Genomic DNA, 19,770 nt, shown 5'->3' on the forward strand with positions numbered 1-19,770 from the left:
TGAAAACCCCTATAACATGCAAGTTAGGTTTGCGCAGACTCAAAAGGGCATTCCAACGCGAAACTATTGTTTACCTTATCTCCAGCCCCAGGATGTAGATCTGCGGTGAGGTGGCAAAAAAAGGGAAGTGCTAGTATTCAACCCCATCTATTATAGGAGCCCTGGCATAATCACAGAGGCTATTATCAGAGCTCTTACATAATGCGATTGCTGCCATAATTTGTGGCCGCACTACTTGACAGCAAAGGGACAAGTGACCTTTTTTACTGGACACGTAGATTTATGTATCAACCAGTCCCATGGGCAAGTAGATATTTGATTAAATTATACACCCCTGTAGCCCACTGGCCACATTCGAAAATGGCGCTAGGGGACTCCAGATCTCACACTCCCATTTCTTGAGCCTCTCTAGGAACAGTTCAGTCACATTGCAATTGGCGGAATTAGGCCGGACCTCCACGTTACAAGAGTAGCATGGAGACACCAAATCTGCCAATTCAACGAGTGGGATGAGGAATTCCTCCCACCCCTATTTTTCTGTTTACACGTTTTTCTTTTTCCTTTTCAGAAGGATGCATCTTTGAAGCCCCCGCAGCGTAAAGAGCATCGTATGAAGCACACTGGGAAGAGAAAACGCCCTGACAACGACTCTGAGCCCGAGCACCCAGAGGGCTGTCCAGAACAAGATCTTAACCAGGCCAGTGGGGAAAAGGAGAGAAGGAAACAGAGTAAAAGGAGTAGCAAAGAGGTAAGAAATAGAGGTAGAGGGTAATGCGATTACAGAGCTGTTGCACACTGCAGAGAAAAGGTGAATAAGCCCACAGAATATTTGACAGTACTTTTGAGACAAGTAGCGTCCTCAGTCTCCTAATCTTAAAAGCTACTAAAGTTTAAGCATTCACTTTTCAACCTGCATAACTGTGAGTGCATATTGAACATACTGGTTACAGTTGCAATCACTGTGTGCATGACTGAATCACCTGGATGAGGAAGATTGTGGGATGTTGTACAAAATCTAGCATTTGTTTTAAGGAGTTGGACAGGTGATTGAGTGACGTTTAACACTACTATAGAAGTTAAGGATTGCATTATTCTAGAGTTCTAAAGGTGTGGTTTGTAAAGCCTAAGGTTGTTTTGGAGAGGAGTTTAAAAGGTACTGGAGACATTGAGTCTGGTTGGAAGGCTAGGCTGAGTGACCCAAATATGTAAAAGGCCAGGAGTACTGAAACGTAGGGAGATGCTAGGAATCCTGAAGGGTGTGTGCATTAAGATAGATCTTTTTATTTTTAAGGGTGTCTGTTACAAGGTCTTACAATGTGTGGTGCTTGGCTTCTAAAGAAAGGGGTCCAAGCCTAAGGATTGCAAACATGATTTCTGATGTAGCATGCTGGTGAAAGATTCTGGTAAGATATTAGTCCAGGTACAGTGCCAAAGGTCATGCAGGTATGATCTGTGCCACATTTAGAAACCAGGGTGTTCTGTGGATTCAGTGGTGTTACTAAGTGCAAGACGGAGTGAGTGCCTAAAGGCGAGCAATCATTGAGTGTGTTCTAAGGCCAAGAAACTTGGACAGCAAGTTGTGGAAATTAGATAAAGACAAATGGGGAACTTGTGACAGTCACTCAGGCTTTGAGAAGTCCTTGCTAAGTTGATGTAGACCTGATTCTGGGTTCCTGTGAGACTGGTTTCTAGGGTATTTGAATTTGGTGTTACAGGCTCAATCGATAATGAACCTGCGCCAGGATTGTTGTCTTTTTGGACCTAGATGCTTTGGGTCTGACTCAGATTTGATGTGTTGTAATCTTTTCTTTTTGATATTCGTATGATTTGTCCTGACGTCCTTGTTTCTTAGTTAAGCGTTGCCTAGCAGAATGTTGTGCGATTTGTCAAGTTAGTCTGCATTACGTTGGTTGATCTGAGTTGAAAGGTAGCTTAGGTATGGGGTAACATTAGTGTTGAAATTGTGTCTGATTACACCTAGTTTCTTCTGGGCGGATATTTCTACATGTTAGCATATTTTGACCTACTTCATGGTTTTATCTTTGCTTAACCCTTTTAAACTGATTTCACTGTTCAGAAACTAATTTTGGCCAGAGGTGATTGATAGATTTGGGCAATGCTTCCTCTGTCTCTGGCATGGTTGTTGGATATGGGTGATACATTAGAGAATAATTAGTACATCTTTTCATGGTGGACTCTTTTCGTGGTGGACCCTTTCAGGTGTATTAGATTGCCCATTTTGCTTACTCTTGGTTTGATTTTGCTCATGAAACAATGCCACATTTAGACTAGAGTTGCTGGATCTTATCTTGTGATAAGATTGATGTTCAAAGAATGATAGACTGGAAACTTAATTTGATAGTCTAGCTGTTCTTCCTTGTATTGGAGAGCAGTGACTGCTGGGTGGATCTGGGTGTGGGTTATTTTTATTTTATTTTTTTGCTTGGGCCTGCTCTTGCTTTCCTTGTGTAATTCTCATTTTAAAGGGCATCTTGTGGTTATGGTAGCCTCAATTTCCTCTTAAGTCAATCTTTTAAGTTCAGTTAGACCAAGCAGTAGCTCTTGGATGGAAATTTCTTTTGGATGATTGATAGTTTGTTTCATAGTTCTAAAGGGTCCTTGAAGTATGTCTTGGGTTTATGTCCATGTTTAAAGTGCTGTCGGTTGGTTCGAGAAATCTTTGTAAGAGCTTGGTATGTCCTTTGATTTTTGATTCTGTGTGTTGGAGGTCTGCTGGTTGGTTTGTAATATCTTAATCATTAATGATGTTATAAATTCACATTCATTGCTCAATTCAGCTGTTCGGGGTTAAGCATAAAATATTTCTAATTAAGAGTGGGCCTCTGCCTTCTTAGGACATATACCCAAAGCCTGCAGTGCTGCTCTCCTCAATACCATCTTCAGTTTTTGTTTCCACCACTGTAATTGGAATCTGGGTGATGTCCATAAGAAACTGCAACAACAAAATGCAGGACTCGAAGAAAAACTAACTTTTCCAAACCTTCAGTCACTGGCTGGGACGTCCGTTTTAACATTTACTATTTAAGATAGAACACAAAAGTTATCCAGTATGAGGGTGTTTTTCATAGATTCACATGCCTGAATCATTCCCTGTCGTCGGGATGGGAGTTCCCAGTACATGAATAAAGTAATGTCCCATTAGACACATAGAGTAATAGGCCAAAGGCCTCACATTAGTAACATATCCATGTCCTTTTGTAAAAAGGACCAAACTCTAGAGAACAACCAATCCGCTATCACCACCCTCTGGAACCTTCCTGGAAGGAGCTCTAGTCCCTCACATTTTCTACCGCAGGTCGTGCTAAGGGAGTCTCCACTGAGCTCTTCTCAGCTTTTCCTTGTTTCTGGATTTCCAGGGTTTTTTTTTTCTCTTCAGGATTCCTTCTTCTATGTGAAGTTCTCTCTCTTCATGGCAGATGCTCCTAAAGAAGGCCTTTTTAGGCCCTTTGCTTCCTTTAATAAGAGGCTTCATGTCGACGACCAACACAAAGACTGTCTCTACTGTCTTTATCTGGACCATTCCTCAAAGGACTGTAAGGTATGTCGTACCTTTTCATCTAAGACCCTTAAAGACCGGGAAGGACGTCTTTTAATTTGGCTGCAGAGGTTTAAAGACCAAGACCAAGCCTTGTCCTCTGAGGAGAGTGAGGGCTCTTCAAAGTCTTCAAGAACCTCACAGAAAAGGCCCAGAGTTGCTACTCCAGGACCTTCGTCGCAGCCCCCTCTAAAGAAGACACAGAAAAAAGCTTTACCACCAAAGGTTTCTCCACAGTGAGCTTTACAATCCTTTAAAAAACCTACTTCGACCCCATCGGCCTCGAGGACATCCCCTTCTACAGCTGCGGGAGTAACCTCGTCGATGAAAGTCTCTACAACTTTGACGTCTTCAACTTCGTCCATGTTGACGTCATCGTCCACGGCTGTGAAACCAGTGTCGTCGACTATCAAAATTAAGAAATCATCGTTGACGTCCAAGCCAGCTTCGACGCCTTGATCGACGACAAGCGTGTCGACGACTCCGTCGACGCCTCTCTCATCGACGACTTCGACTGCTTCGTCGACGATGCCATCAGTTGTTTGTCGGTGCTTCACTGTCGACGACTACTACATCGACAGCAGGCTTGTAGACGACACCAGAGTCCAGAGAGGAAAGTGCGTAGGTTCATCTGAAAATCACAAAACGCACGTTGACGCCTGCCCGAACTTCACCAAGCAGGGTTCAGCCATTGCCTCCATCTCACCTTTTGGAGGAGGAGAAAGTCAGACGACTGCAGTATGTTCAGAGCTGCGACTAGTCCTTCTGACCTTCATGTCAAGTATCAGGAGAGTTCGGACTATGACGTACAAGAACCAGAAGACCAGACATATTACTCAGATGAAGGCCATCTTCGCCAACCTCCCATGGCTTGTCTACCTGCGTCTTTGGTTTCTGACCTCCAATTTTTAATTTCCGACTACAAGCAGAGATTTCCTACTTCTGCTCCGTCTCCTGCCCCAGTTGTCTCTCCACCGCCAAGACTGCTGGTTCCACCTTTGCCTCCACAGTCTGTGCCTGTCAGAATACCACCTCCACCGTCCGAGGATGATGATGAGGAGGATGATCAACAGGAGGAGGGAGAGCTCCACGATTCTCAATGGACCCATGATGAGTGGGATGATTACGTTATCCCTTTTCCAGCGTCTCCGGTACCTCCTCAAGCAGATTCGCCTCCAGAGGATATTGGGGGATTTCATAATGTCTTGGAAAGGGCTGCACAGCGGTTCCAGATTCCCATGCCTTCTCACCAGCAGGATTGTTTCTTTTATGACTTTAAGGAACCTTTTAAAAAGTCAGTGAGATCTGTGCCTATTATAGACTACATCTGGGATCAAGGCATTAAAAGCATGCACAATCCATCTTCAGTTCCCCCAGTGTTGCCTCGTCTGGACAAAAAGTACAGGGCTCCAGACACAGCTCCAGCATGCCTTACCGGACACCCCAAACCTGATTCCGTCATCACCCAGGCAGCTCAACGGAGATCTAAAAATCCATTGACTCTGCTTTCTGCCCCTCCGGATAAGAAGGGCAGACGCCTGGAGAACATTGGGAAGCGTTTTTCTTCCATGTCCGCATTAACCGTGCATGCGTCTAATTGCATAGCGTTATTGGGACGCTACAACCGGCAGATGTGGGCAGACATTGCACCATACTTGGGAGCCTTGCCCGAAGACTCGAATGAGGAAGCGAAGAAGATCGTGCTAGAGGGCGAGCGTTCAGCTTCAGAAATAGATTGTGCGAAGGATATCGCTTCTACTGGTTTCCACCAACTGGCTGGGGCTGCGGTCCTCCCGTGCTAGGCTTGACTTAAGGCGACTACATTCCGGGCGGAAATCCAGACGAAAATTCTGGACATGCCTTACGATGGTCAGTTTCTCTTCGGCACTCTTATTGACGAAGCTCTTCAAGGCATAAAAAAGGACACGGCCAGGGCTTTGGGTACCCTTCAATTTAAAACCCCCCCTTTTCGAGGCTCAAGGGTTAGAGGTCAGACTTCCACCAGAGGAGACTACTATCAATATCGGTCTTCTTATCCCTCTTCCAGCCATCAATATTGACTACAATTCCAACAGCACCAATCATCATACAATAAGTGTAAGAAAGTGGATATATATATATATATATATATATATATATATATATATATATATATATATATATATATATATATATATATATATATATATATATATATATATATATATATATATATATATATATATATATATATATATACACATATATATACACACACACGACCAAAGTAAGGTACAGTGTGTATCGAGTCTCCAGAGGTATAACAGAGCCTAAAGTCAGGTCTGACCTTACTCTCTAAAGTGGTAGCTTGGTCGAGCAGTAAGGCAGTATCAGAGGACAGTGTAAAGCATTTGTTGTACACACTCAGTCAGCAAAAGGTTTCATATACTCAAGAACTGAACTCTAGGCCAATTGTTTTTAGGTTTAAAGTATTTTATTACAGTTTCACCAACAAGGAAAACAATACATACAAGGAATACAGTTGTCGTGATAATGTACTGCAAAGACTCTCCTCAGAGGCGCCATCAGCATTGGGACACGACTATCTAAGCATTTGCAGAGCCCCAACCTGGGCGTGAGTGACATGACTACCAATTCCAAAACCAAAAATCCCCCCCCAACTCCCTCACCCCCCACCCGAACTCCCCCCCTGTGCATGAGCAAATGTCCATCATCACCTACATGTTCTTAAAGGAACCCCATCTCACACCCCATCCTCCCCCCGCATCGATCAGGAAATCGGGGTGGTCAGCCGCATCAGCCTGAGATCGTGGACAGGTGATCTCTTTGAACTCCGATTGCAACAGGACATTAAAAGGCTGCCACAGGTCGTTAAATCTGTCCACCTCCCCCGCCACTGTGAGGGACATCTTTTCCATCCCCAGGACGTGCCACAATCTATGCAACCAGCCCGTGGTGGTAGGAAGGGTGGTGGTGCGCCAGTATATGAGTATATTCTGGATCGCCGATCCCAGAGCGATCGCTATTTGTCTGCCCTTCCTAGATCTTAGTGGGTACATCAGGCCATTGGGTAGTCCTAGTAGAACATAGGCGGGAAGGCGTGGCAATTCGATGTCAAAGCACTGGTCCAGCTCATCCAAGACCTCCCTCCAGTACGGACCCAGCAACGGACAATCCCATAAAATGTGCGTGAGTGTACCTGTTTGTCCACATTCGCGCCAGCAGGTGTCTTGTATGTGATGGTTCATGTCGTGCAGCCTCCGAGGCGTGTAGTACCAGTACGTGGATACCTTAGTAAAGGTCTCCGTGAGCCCCGTGTGGTATGCGGAGTGCCATGCTCGATAGATGTCGTCCCATTCCTTGTGACTCAGTTCCCTCCCCAGCTCCCGCTCCCAGCGGGCCCTCCCGGGGTTATAGAAGTGGTGGGGGGGGGGGGGGGGGGGGTTGCAGGAGTCGGTAAATGTCCGAGATGAGCTTGGCGTCTGAAGAACGCGTCGCCAGCCACATCTCGTATGAGGTGAGTTTCCGATCGGCCAAGTCCCGTACCTGCGGCTGTAGCACCCAGTGGCGGACTTGCATGTACCGCATACGCTCAGTCTCGGGTAAGTGGTATTCCCTGCGCAGGTCAGCGAACGATACGGCGCCCTCCGGGCCATAAATATGGAACAATGCACAGCATCTGGCTGCTTGCCAGAGCGCGAACGCTCCAGGTTCCGTCCCGGGACGGAAGTCGGGATTCCCCACCAAGGGTGTAAGCGGCGACGGGAAGGTGGTAAGTTCATGTCGAGCATTCACAGCATCCCAAACACGGAGCGTGGCCTGCGTGACAAAGGACGCATAGAGATTGGGGGGCCGGTGGTGTCTGCGCAGGAAGGGTACCTCTTGTAAAGTCCTGCCCGCCACCGCCTGGTCCTGAAACAGCCAGTGTCTGTCAGATTCCCACTTACTCCATTCAACCAAGTACCGCAGCTGCGCCGCCTGGTAGTACTTGTGCAAGTCCGGAATACCGAGGCCACCGGACTCGGGTGCCAGTGTGGAGAGGGCTCTCTTGAGTCTGGGTTTACGACCTTGCCAAACAAACCGTGCGATATCGGTTTGGGCCTGTCGTATCCACCCCTTCGGCGGCTGTAGCGGCAGAGCCCGGAATAGGTACAGCACCTGCGGCAGGAGGGTCATTTTCACTGCGGCGATGCGTCCCAACAACGATAGCGTACCTTTGCCCCAACGGAGCAACTCCTCCTTCATTTTTTTGCCTAAGGCTGCATAATTAGCAGCAACCATGGTAGGCAGGGACGGCGCCAGCAGCACCCCCAGGTATGGGATCAGATCTCCAGACCACCGCATGGGGAATCGTTCTTGTAGCTCGCGCCGTGTGGCAGAGGCGAGCGAGATGTCAAGGGCCGCAGACTTTCTCATATTCATTTTAAAACCTGCCACCGCCCCGAAAGCGTCCAACTCAGCTAGACAAGCGGGGAGCGCTTCTTTCGGGTTGGCAAGCATAAAGATCACGTCATCCGCATATAGGCTGATGGTGTGAATGTAACCCCCCATCTTGACGCCAGTGACCTCCGGGTTACGCCTAATCCTCTGAGCAAAAGGCTCCATGTACAAAGCGAAGAGCAACGGGGACAGGGGGCACCCCTGTCTGGTTCCCCGTTCTATAGCGAATCGGTCAGAGTTGCAGCCATTGACCCTCACAGCCGCAGTAGGAGATTTGTAACAGTTGAATATGAGGGTGCGGAACTTCTCACCTATCCCTAGTTTGCAAAGTACCTTCTCAAGGTAGGGCCAGTGCACCCGATCGAACGCCTTCTCCGCGTCCACCGAGAGCAGCATGCGCTCCCCGGGGACCCGAGAGGCCTTCTCCAAAACGTGGACCACCCTTTTAGTGTTATCCACCGTCTGTCGGCCCGGGACAAACCCGGCCTGATCCGGGTCCACCAACCCCGGTAGATGGGGTGCCAATCGTGCCGCCAGAATTCCAGTGTAAAGCTTGAGGTCCACATTGAGCAGCGAGATCGGCCGATAGGATGCACCTTCGGTTCGGGCCTTCCCTGGTTTGGGAATAACCGATACCGTTGCCCTCAGTAGATCCGGAGGAATAGCCCCAGGCTCGGCAAAGGAGTTAAAGAGTCGCGTCAGCATCGGAGCTAGCTCCGGGCAAAAAGTTTTGTAGAAGAGTGGAGTATACCCGTCGGGCCCCGGGGCCTTCCCGTGTTTGAGTCGGGAGATAGCCCCGATCACCTCCTCCGGGCGGATATCCCGGTCCAGGTGTTCCGCTTGTTCCGGTGTGAGAACAGGAAGGTCGACCGATGGGAGGTAATCGGTTTCAGCCGAGGCCGAGGGAGGCTCACCCGCGTAGAGGTCCGCATAGTATCGACGGAAGCCGTCCGCTATCTGGTGGTCCTCCGTGGCCAACGCACCCCCGTGTGTGGACAGTTCCTTGACCCGTTGGATCTGGTGTCGCACCCGCAGTTTATTTGCCAGCAGGCGGCCGCATCGGTCACCGCCAGTGTAATATGCATGCTTCAGGCGTAGCGCTGCATATTCCGCCCTATCCATGTCCAACGCGGAGAGAAGCTTCCGAGCCGCCTTGAGTTGCCTCCAAACTCTGGGGGCCCCTGTCCTCTGATGCACCTGTTCTAGCTCCCGTACCGCACTAGTAAGCTCGTCCCTCTTCTGCTGTCTGTCCCTATTCTCCGCTGAGGAGATGGAGATAAACTCGCCCCGGAGCACCGCTTTCAGGGCTGCCCACTGCGTCGCCTGGGTGGTATCACCGTTCTCGTTGTGTTCCCGGAACCCAGCAATCGCGGCTCGAATCTGTTTCAGTACCTCTTGTCTATGTAACAGGGTATCCCGGAGGCGCCAGACTCCGCGCGACGGAGATACTGGCGGCAATTGGAAGCATCCCGACACAGGAGCATGGTCAGACAGCGTGAGGACCCCTATGTCAGAAGCAGTCGCTAAGGCAGCCAGCGGTCCCGTCACTAGGAGGTAGTCCAATCTGGCGTAAGTCCTATGTGCGTGGGAGTAGTAAGAGTAGGCCCTTGAAGTGGGGTGTAGGCGTCTCCATAGATCTAGCATGTCCAGGTCCCCCAAGTGTGAGGCACTAAGCTGTGAGAATTCCCCAGTGTGTGGATGGCGCTGCGCGGATCTATCTAAGGATGAGTTAAAGACCATATTCAGGTCGCCCCCAATGAGTATGTGCCTGTCTGGGGTAGTCGCGATGTCTGCTAAAGCGGATTGCAAAAACAAGTCTTGGTGATCATTAGTGCTATATACGGAACCCACCGTGAACAGGAATCCCCCAATCTTAACCCTGTAGGCCAGGAGCCTCCCTTTTTGCTCCGCCACCTTGTGCAGTACCTCCCCTCTGAACTTCCCAGACACCAAGATAGCAACCCCTGCCGTTTTAGTAGTCCCTGAGGAAAAGAGCTGAACCGGGAACTTCGGAGACCGCATCCTGGGACAGTCTCGGGCCAGGAGATGAGTCTCCTGCAAGAGGCAGATATCTGCCTGGGTGCTCTCGAGGAGGGACAGTATCGCCCTGCGCTTGACCGGGTTATTCAACCCCTTCACATTAAGGGTAACAATCTTCAGGGTCATGAACAGACAATGGAAAAACAGCATTAATTGGACCTGGAGGTACGGGGAGTACATCACAAGGCGGGGATGCGGTTCGGTACAATAGCAATGGACAGTGGACACAACCTTCCGCAGTCCGTTCCTGCAAAGTAAGGACAAGGCAACAATAGCAGCATAGCACAGTGAGAACAACTCCATGTGAGGTCCGGTTCCCCCCATAAGCACTCCCCAACCAGCCCCAGAACATTGACAGGTGAGCGAAGAAGGCTTGGCAGCAAGCAATCACAGCACAGCAGAAACCCCAAATCCCTCCCTCCCGCAGCCCCCAAACAGTCCCGAAACTCCCCAACTCCCTGCTTCCCCGCCCCCTTCCCAGTGCCCTATCCTCAACCCCCCCCCCCCCCCCCCGCCCCCTTCGTCCCCAACCCCAACCGTTCAGATAACACCATTGTCCCAGTCTGGTCCCTAATGGACGAGTCCGTGGAAAAGTATTCGAGTGGACGTCCAGCCACCACCTCTGCCCTCCCGGAACCCCCCCCCCCCCCCCCCCCCCTACCCCCCCGGAACCCTCGAACCTGCAATGTAGAAGATGCCAATTCGATCTCCCCCCGGAGGATGCTCAGGCCGTCAAGGCCGTGGCAGGCGGCGACGTATCTCTGGATACCTCCCGAATGGCGCTGTCCATTCCAGCTCTAATCGTGGGAGAGTCCGGTCTCGGGGCCGGAAGTGTGGGTCTCCGCCGTCGAACCGTCTGCCATCCCTCTCTGGAGGTGCGGCGGCGAGGCGTTGGGACGTCGTCATCTGCCGCAGTGATACCCAGCACCCCGCACGTGTCCTGGAGGGACCTCAACTGGTGCAGCGTCCCATTCCATCGGAAAATAAGGCGGAAGGGATGGCCCCACGAGTACTGTGTGTCGTGTTCCCGTAGAAAGTCCGTGGCAATCTTGAAGGATTTGCGTTTCTGCAAAGTGATTGTGGATAGATCCTGAAACAAGGCAATTTGATGACCTCGAAAGCTCACCGGTTGTTTCCGTCGTGCCTCTCGCAGGATTCGTTCCTTCAGAGGATAATCCGGTAGGAAGGCCAAGATGTCCGGGGGAGGCGCCGAGGCCCGGCGCGGGAGTCCCACTCTATGCGCCCTGTCGATTCTCACCGGGAAGTCTCCAGATTCACCCAATATGTCACGGAACAGGTCTCTCAAGTAGGCCGCTGCGTCTTCCCCCTCTTCCGTAGATGGAACACCTCGGACTCTGATGTTGTTGCGCCTGGACCTATTCTCGAGGTCCTCGGCGTGGCTTTGGAGGTCAATCTGTTGGTCCCTGAGCCGCAGTACCTCCTGCTGTAGGTGCGCAATTTCTTCGTCCCGGGACTGTGTGGCCTCTTCCATGGTGGAGACACGCTCCCCAAGCGAATCAACTTCTCTCCTCACCTCTCGGACCTCCCCAGCCACCTCCTGCTTCAACGTCTGAAAGTCCTCCCTGAGGGTGCCAAACAGCGACTCCAAGAAAGACCTGGTAACCGGTGGCTCACCCCCTTCCGCGCCACGGGAGCTAGTAGGTGGGCTTGAAGCTGGCTGGGTCCTGTCGTTCCTCGGTGCGTTTCTTCCCAGCATTTCGGGCAGGGTGCGCTCGTTCTTCTTGCCCCCTCTGTTGCCCGACATCACGAAGGTGGGGGAGTCACGCAGGGGGAGGGAGGGCTGCCGGGACAGAGGTGGAACAGCGGAACCCCCCCAGCGAGGTCCCACTGCGGGTCAAAGCAGCAAGGCACCAGGACCCCCAAACAACAGTCCAGGAAGCTGCCGCTATCGTTGATTGCACACCCCTCCTTCAGGAAAGGGCCACCACTTCAAATCTGGGCTAGTACCCGGGGCGCAGCTCTCCCGCAAGGCCCACCGGGGCAAGCAGCGGAGGTCGGGCTCTCTCCAGGCCTCTCCCAGCCGGGTCGTGCCCCCGCAGCCAACCGAGGCCGCTGGAGCCCCAGGCGACTCCCAGGCTTGGCCAATGCCCCCCAAGTGTGGGTCCTCTGCGCAAATCAGGCACCAGTGGGAGGCAGGCCGGGGGAGCTAGGGCTTGATCTCAGTTCGGCCTACGCGGCAGCTCCGCCTCCCAGGCCCAATGCAGGTGCCGCAAAGTCCAGTCCCAAGGGCCCCCCCCCCCCGTGCGTGGGGCCGATGGGGCACCCCCACACCGTCCCGAGGCGTCGCTCGCCTCACCTCACAGTTCGAATCTCGGGGGGGGGGGGGGGGGGGGGGGGTCTGCCGGTCGCTCCAGCTAGCCAGGCCTCCAGGCCCTCCAAAGCCCCGGCGTTGCGTAAGAGCTCCCCGCCGGTCCTGTTCTTGGAGCGCTCCGGGCAGTGTGACGCCTCCGCACTCGAACTCGCGTCCGCCAACAGCTCACCGACGGTCCGGGGGCGAAGTGACCGCGTCCCCGGTCCTCCGTCAGGGCACTCAGAAGCTCCGCGGCACCAGGACCTCGCGGGCCGACCGCGGCCTCTGTGTCGCACGCCCGCCTCCGACCTGCGGTCTCCGCCCGCTCCAGGGGCCGGTGCGGCGAGGCGCCGCGTCGTGCATGCAGGGCCACCGAGGGCTCCGGGAAGCTACCCCCAGGTTCTCCGCCGTGCTGGGTCTCCTCACCGCCTGATCCGGGGAAGATCTGCGGCGTATATCGGCCCAAGGGCTCCGGGGTCTCGGGAGCCTACGGGAAGAGCGTCTCGCTAGCCCGCCATCTTGGCCACGCCCCCCAATTGTTTTTATATCAAAGGATATAATTGTTTTATTTTAGAACCAACAGGTATCAAAATATACTTTTCTCAATATGAGGGACTGTAGGTAGTTACTTTGCATAAAGGCAATAGACTTTGTAAGCACAATAGCTACAGTGGTTGCAATGGGCAACACAATTTAACATTGAGCTCAATGGGTTTTTCTTCATAGATGCAGTTGATTACTTTAAGGATTACTTTTCTAACCACAGGACAGGATCCTGGATTGAGTCCTGGGACCTAAGCTGTAAACAGTTAAGTAAAAGCTTATTGGTTACAGTTGTGATTTTTAAAGAATATAAATGTATTTTCAAAGTTGACACTTAAAAACTTTTCAGTGAAAAACTAGCAATATTATCCCATGGAAGGAAATTCAAGTCACAGGTAAAGTAGGTTCTCGTTACTTTTGTAATCCAGTACTGGACTCCTAGGTTCAACACTGGGACCTCTACCTAAGAGAGGTAAGTAATTACGTTTTAGTATTATTTGGTGCAATTTTTTTTTTCAGAACAAAACTATTTGGTACGATTTTTAAGGAATATTTCTAGTTTGCAAAAATCCACACTTAAAAGACATTTCAGAGAAAAACAGTCAATGATTTCCTATGGAAGAAAATTCAAGTTACTGGTAAGTACAGTTAGGATTACTTTTGCGATTCAGCCCTGGGCTAAAAGGTACAGTACTGGCTTCTCTCCTGATCACAGGTGAGAATTTCGGAATTCGTTATCCGGCTGATTTTAGATGAATATTTTAAAGTTTCAAAACTCCACACTTAAAAGAAATGTCAGTGAAAACCAGTCAATGTTAGCCGATAACTCACTTCCCTTCCATAGGCTATCAGGTGAGTACTCGACTGGTGGAGTTAAGGTTCTGGGCATATACTCTGGTCTCCCAGGGTCGGAAAGGTACAGTTGTTACACCCTCAGCGGTACAGGGGCAGCCGGGTGCAGAGAGAGTAGCCCATTGCAATCCAATGGAGGGTAAGGGGCCTTTGGTTGGTGGCTGCAAGCGGGTAGGCCACGTGGCTGTGGGAGCTGAGCTCCTGGTCACTTATTCTGGGAAGTAGAGTAGAGTAGAGTAGAGTAGGGTAGTAGTTGCACTTCCAGCGGCACTCGGGCGGCTGGGTGCAGGTTGGTTTTGAGCTGTAGGGCGCTCAATGTTATCCAACGGGAAAGTTAAAAAGTGAACAAAGGCTGCAGGCTCGGGGACAGAGATTCTTCCGGTGTGACCACCACTTCGAGAGGTAAGTTGGGATCTTGGAGAAGAGGTAGGTACCCCAAAGGAGGGCACAGGGGGCCGTGGTGCGCAGGGGTGTCTTTTGCTGTCGGGAAATCTTACCCTTGGCTGTTCGCGGTTGGAGGGGTCCCTGGTTCCGAAGCTGCAGGTGTCGTCTGGGTCGTCGAGGAGGGTCTTTGGGCACTGGACTTCGGGTCCCAGTCGCCGGGGGGACGTCCTTGTGGTCTTGGATCACTCAGGCTCAGGCCGGGCTTGGCAGGTGCAGATTGGGCTGGGTTCGCGGTTCCTGACTTGCACCAGGGGTATTGCTGTTGGAGCAGAACTACTGCTCATGGGAGTCCCAGTCTTTTGGAAGGTTCAAGGCAGGCAGGTCCTCTGGGGTTGTCGAGGTTGCTGCCAGCTGGAGACGTCCGAGTTTCGCAGGAGCAGGTTCAAGGATCAACAGGCCTGTAGTGTTCTGGGGCCAAGTCAGTGGGCGTTGTCCTTTTGTTAGCAGCTGCACAGCAGGTCTTCGTGTTTCTTGGTCTTGTTGCAAAGCGGGATCTGAGGAAGGATGGTTCAGGGTGCCCCTAAATACTAAATTTAAGGGCGTTACTGGTAGGGCAAGGGCAGGGATCAATGTGTCCCTGTCCTGGGGTGGGTACACCCCCTAGCCTGCTCCTCTCCTGTGGTAGGGGGGGCAGGAGCCTAGCTGTGATTGGGCAGGGCTCCCCATCTTCAAGATGGCCGGAGCCCGGGGTCGTGCTTTACCTCGCCTCTCTCACCTGAGGGGTGGAGTTGGCACAGTCTGGCACACGCCCCTTCCTGACGTAGGGTTTCATGCCGTCTTCCCGCCAGAGTGGGGGTCAGAACCGGTGGGGGCCAGTTGCTGAGTACAGCAAATGGTCTGGAGAAGCTCCCAAGGGCAGAATGCCTTTGAAGCTTCCCCTGCCCATCCTGGGGGAGGAAGCTTGGCACCTCGTCCCAGGATGTGCATTGTTGCAGGCCCAGGAGAGCGGGGGCTCGCCATCCAGGGGTCCAGCAACATGTCTGCTGTGTGGCAGCCTAGGCAGCCCCTCCGACCAGACGTGGATAGTAGGTTAGGTTTCAAGGGGCATCTCTAAGATTCCCTCTGTAGTGCATTTTACATTAAATCCCACACTGGCATCAATGTGGGTTTAGTGTGCTGAGAGGTTTGATATCAAACTTGTCAGTCTTCAGTGTGGCCATTATGGTGCTGTGGAGTTAGTAATGACGCCCTCCCAGCACCATATACTCTTAATGGCATCATTGCACTCAGTGCCCAGCAATTGCCCTGGGTACTGTAGGGGCACAGGACGCATGCACATGTACCCACACCACTGGCATAGGGCACCCAGCTAGAGGGGTGGCTGATGTATGCCAGGGCAGTGGGTTTTGTAGGCATGGCACACAGGGATGTGTGCCATGTCGACTCTGTTTAGTTCTGTACTTAGACACTCAGCCTGCAAAGGCAGTGTGTATGTGTCGGGGTATGGGCCCCTAAGGGTGGCACAATAAGTGCTGCAGCCCTTAGGGGTCTTCCCTGGTCACCATGCCCTGGTACCTAGGGTACCATTTACTAGGGGCTGACAGGTGGCCAGAGATGCCAATTGGGTTTTAGTTTCAACACAGTTTTAGGGAAGGAACACAGGCCCTGGGCACCTGGTTGGCAGGAGCCCAGGGCACACTCAAAGCACATCAGCAGTTAAGCAAAAAAGTGGGGGCATACCAATGCAAGAAAGATGTCACTTTCTCACAATAAGGGCTCCTTTCGCGGAAAGGGCAGAGGACAAAAGGATTCTGCCAGGCGTCAATTACTTTTCTCTACCGCCCGTCTCCATTTGCTCTCCACTTTCCAAAGTGGGAGGAAGAATTTCTCATTTTCTGCACAATTGGAAACAAATACTTCAACTAGTTCAATTTGGGCACTCTCTAGAGTTCATTCAGACTCCTCCACAGACCCCTCATCAGCGTATGCTTCACAAAAACCTGCGCCTTTTACTCCTGGAAATTTCGCTCATCGTCAACGGGGGAAGGGGTTTTTATTCCCGTTTTTTCCTGGTGCGCAAAAAGGAGAAGAAATGGAGACCAATCCTAGATTTGAAAACTCTGAACAAGTTCTTAAAGAAACAATCGTTTCACATGGTCACCATTCAAGAGGTGCTGCAACTTCTCAATGCAAATGACTACATGGTATCTTTAGATCTTCAAGATGTCTATTTCCATATCCCTATCCACAGAAATCACAAAAAATTTCTGAGCTTCGCTGTGGCAGGCAGACATTACCAATTCCGAGTCCTGCCTTTTGGACTCAAGTCAATTGGCAAACCGCATAAGGTCCAGGAAACTTCTCTTAGTACGCCTGTTCAAATCCCATCTAGGGATGATGTCATCCTGTATTCTGTTGGTTCCCAAATGTCCCCTCCACATGCGTCCGCTCCAGGAGTCACTGTCCGCTCAGTGGATTCAAGCCGTAGAATCCTTCGATGTCGTTCAAGTCACCCCTCAAATGGTCACTGCTGTGCTGTGGTGGACTCGTCCACGGAATCTTTCTTGGGGTTTGACCTTCTTGGTCCAAGCCTCTCAACAAATAATCACGACGGATGTGTCCCTGGAAGGTTGGGGAGCTTTCCTCCAAGAACTCCAGGTCAGCGGGAAGTGGTCTCCCTCCACACGGAAGCTTCACATACACCTCCTCGAGCTACGGGCTGTTTATCTGGCCCTCCTGGCGTTTTTTCCCAGGATCAAAGGTTCTCTGGTGCTTGTCCGAATGGACAACACTACGACAATGCACCTCCTACACAAGCAGGTGGGGGGGGGGGGGTGTATTCGTTCACTGCCACTCTCGTGCGAATCTCAAAAGTTCTGGAACTGCCTTCTCCTTCACAACATTTCCCTACGAACGGAATATGTTCCAGGAACCGTCAATGTACTTGCTGATTCATTGAACAGACAACATGTCAAGAGTGGGAGTTGGACCAGCGGACCATCGAGAGCATATTCTCTCAATGGGGCACCCCTCTCTTGGACCTATTTGCCACCCAGCACAACGCCAAATGCCAAAACTTCGCAAGCTGGCATCCCCAACGGGGATCTATAGGGAATGCATTTTCGATCACATGGTTCAACGTCTTTGCTTACGATTTTCCACCGATTCCCCTGATTCCCAGGAAGTTGACGGCAGAACCTTGCAGGCTAATCCTGATAGCTCCAGCGTGGCCTCGCCAGCATTGGTTCACGGAGCTTCACCTTCTCTCCCTGGAGCTACCGATTGTGTTGAAACCTTTTCCCTCCCTCCTCACAATGGACCGGGAACAAGTCCAACATCCGGATTCAGCATCTCTCAAATTATCGGCTTGGCTCCTGAGTTCAGAGAATTCCATGGCCTAGACATTCCTCCAGATTTCAGAGCAATCCTGGCTCGGGCCCGTGCCGACAGTACAAACAAGACCTATTCCTTAAAATGGCAGATATTCTGCATCTGGTGTAAGTCTGCAAATGTACACCCTCTTTCTTCTACAGAACAAATATTGCCCTAACTTCTCCATCTAGCAACTTCAGGTCTTGCTCACGCCTCTATTAAAGTTCACTTGGCAGCAATATCCAATTTCAGGAGCTCTTCTGCAGGCCCTTCTCTTTGGTCAAATAGACTGATTAAACAATTTCTCAAGGGTCTCTTTAGGACTTTCCCTCCTGTTAAGTCTCTACCTCCAAGTTGGCAACTCAACGTAGTACTGGTTCAGCTTATGAAACACCCTTTTGAGCTGATTCACAGAGCCGATCTCAAGTTTCTTTCTTGGAAGACCGCACTCCTTCTGGCTCTTACATCTGCATGGCGAGTAAGCAAGCTTCCTGCTTTCTCGATTCAAGCCCCCTTTCTTCAACTCAAGCATGATAGGGTTGTAATTCGGATTAATCCTAAATTTGTGCCCAAAGTTCCGTAAGACTTTCACCTCAATGAGCATATAGTCTTACAAACTTTCTTTCCAAATCCTCAGACAGCGGCAGAAAGAACTCTACATTTTTTGGATCTTAAACGCTGCCTCAAATTCTACCTTGAAAGTACAAAGACGTACTGCAAATCCAACCAACTCTTTGTGGCTTACCGTCGACATTTCTCCGTTATGTTCTTTACTGTTTTCTTTGATTGCAGTTTGGCTCTTTCTCTGTTTCACATTGATATGTTATTATCTGGTGAATTTGTACATGCTATACCATCCGAAATGTGCTTATAATTGCTTGTTACTCTGTACTCTGATTCAGGCATGTGAATCTATGAAAGATACCCTAATACTGGATAAGAAATGCGTTACCTGTAACTGCAGTTATCCAGTATTGGTATCTTTCATAGTCACATGCAACCCACCCACCTCCCCTGGAAGGGCTCACCTAGTTCTCTCAGTGATACATCTACTTAGCACTGTGATTACGATAATCTGAGGGACTAGAGCTCCTTCCAGGAAGGTTCCAGAGGGTGGTGATAGCTGATTGGCTCTTTTCTAGAGTTTGGTCCTTTTTGCAAAAGGACATGGATATGTTACTAATGTGAGGCCCTTGGCCTATTACTCTAAATGTCTATGGGGCATTACTGTATTTATGTACCGGGGACTCTCATCCAGACGACTGGGAATGATTCAAGCCTGTGAATCTATGAAAGATACCAATGCTGGATAACTGCAGTTACAGTTAAGTAATGCATTTCTTCTTTAAGCCCCCAACACAAGTTCAGTGCTGTTATATAGACCATTACTGCAAGATGCATCCTAGTTTAGAAACATATCATAACCAGCTATATGTATATTGGAGACCTGCAGTTCAAAACACCTGATTGTTTTTCTAAATCTAGATTAGCATAATCACAGTAGTGTAAACCACATTAGAAATCTGTTGCTACTCCACACAGACTTCCATGTTACAGGAGATGACACTGCTGGTAAGTTGATGCTGTATTGTTCTTGGCAGTGTTTGAAAAAACTGGATTTCCTATGAAGAATACAGTCAGTTGAAGTGGCAAAGCTGTGCATATTAATAGATATGTAAACTACCCTAGGCGCCGGGCATTGTGAGCTTTGACATCCCAGCGCTCATCATGCCTCTGGTCAGCACTTTTTTTTTTTTTTTTTTAGTGAAACAAGAATGAGTCTTAAAGTCCTAAATGGAAGAAATATATACCAATGTGAACATATAGTAGATGAGAAAATTGCTAAACTGTTGGTGGCAATTAACTTTTTCTTGGCAATTAACTTTTTCTTGGATTAAATTTAATGTTGCAGAAGTATTAATGGGTTTGAGTGATTTTGTTTGGTGATGAGGTAACACCCTAAGTGGATTCACTTTTGAATATTTACTGTTTGGTTTATTCCTTTGTGTCTCTGTTTTGGGGTTGACTGCTGGTTAGATTAATCTTATTGGAACATGAAAGAACTCCTTGCTTGATATGCATGTTCCTTACCTGCATGTTATTTTAATAGATGTTGTTGGCTACTCATCTAATTGTTTGAGGGATCATTTTGCATCTTGTGGAAATTACTCGTTTGATCGGAGTGTTGGTAGGCTTCAGTTGTTCCTTGAAGTTGCAGAGCTGAAGATTGTAGATTGTGTGTGACTGGTCTTCAGTATAGCATTCTGATCAG

General features: G+C 50.1%; 1 protein-coding gene across 4 annotated transcripts in view; it reads left to right on the forward strand.

The window, feature by feature from the left end:
- Positions 1–19,770, forward strand: part of FBRS (fibrosin) — a 430,176-nt gene that overhangs the window by 83,643 nt on the left and 326,763 nt on the right. For all 4 annotated transcript variants that reach the window (XM_078652840.1, XM_078652841.1, XM_078652842.1 and 1 more), the window contains exon 2: positions 569–748. In XM_078652840.1, the coding sequence (XP_078508966.1) occupies positions 569–748 (180 nt within the window). The remainder of the gene's footprint in view (positions 1–568; positions 749–19,770) is intronic.

The sequence above is a fragment of the Lissotriton helveticus genome, chromosome 7 (genome assembly GCF_964261635.1).
Source record: "Lissotriton helveticus chromosome 7, aLisHel1.1, whole genome shotgun sequence".
Classification (NCBI taxonomy): domain Eukaryota; kingdom Metazoa; phylum Chordata; class Amphibia; order Caudata; family Salamandridae; genus Lissotriton; species Lissotriton helveticus.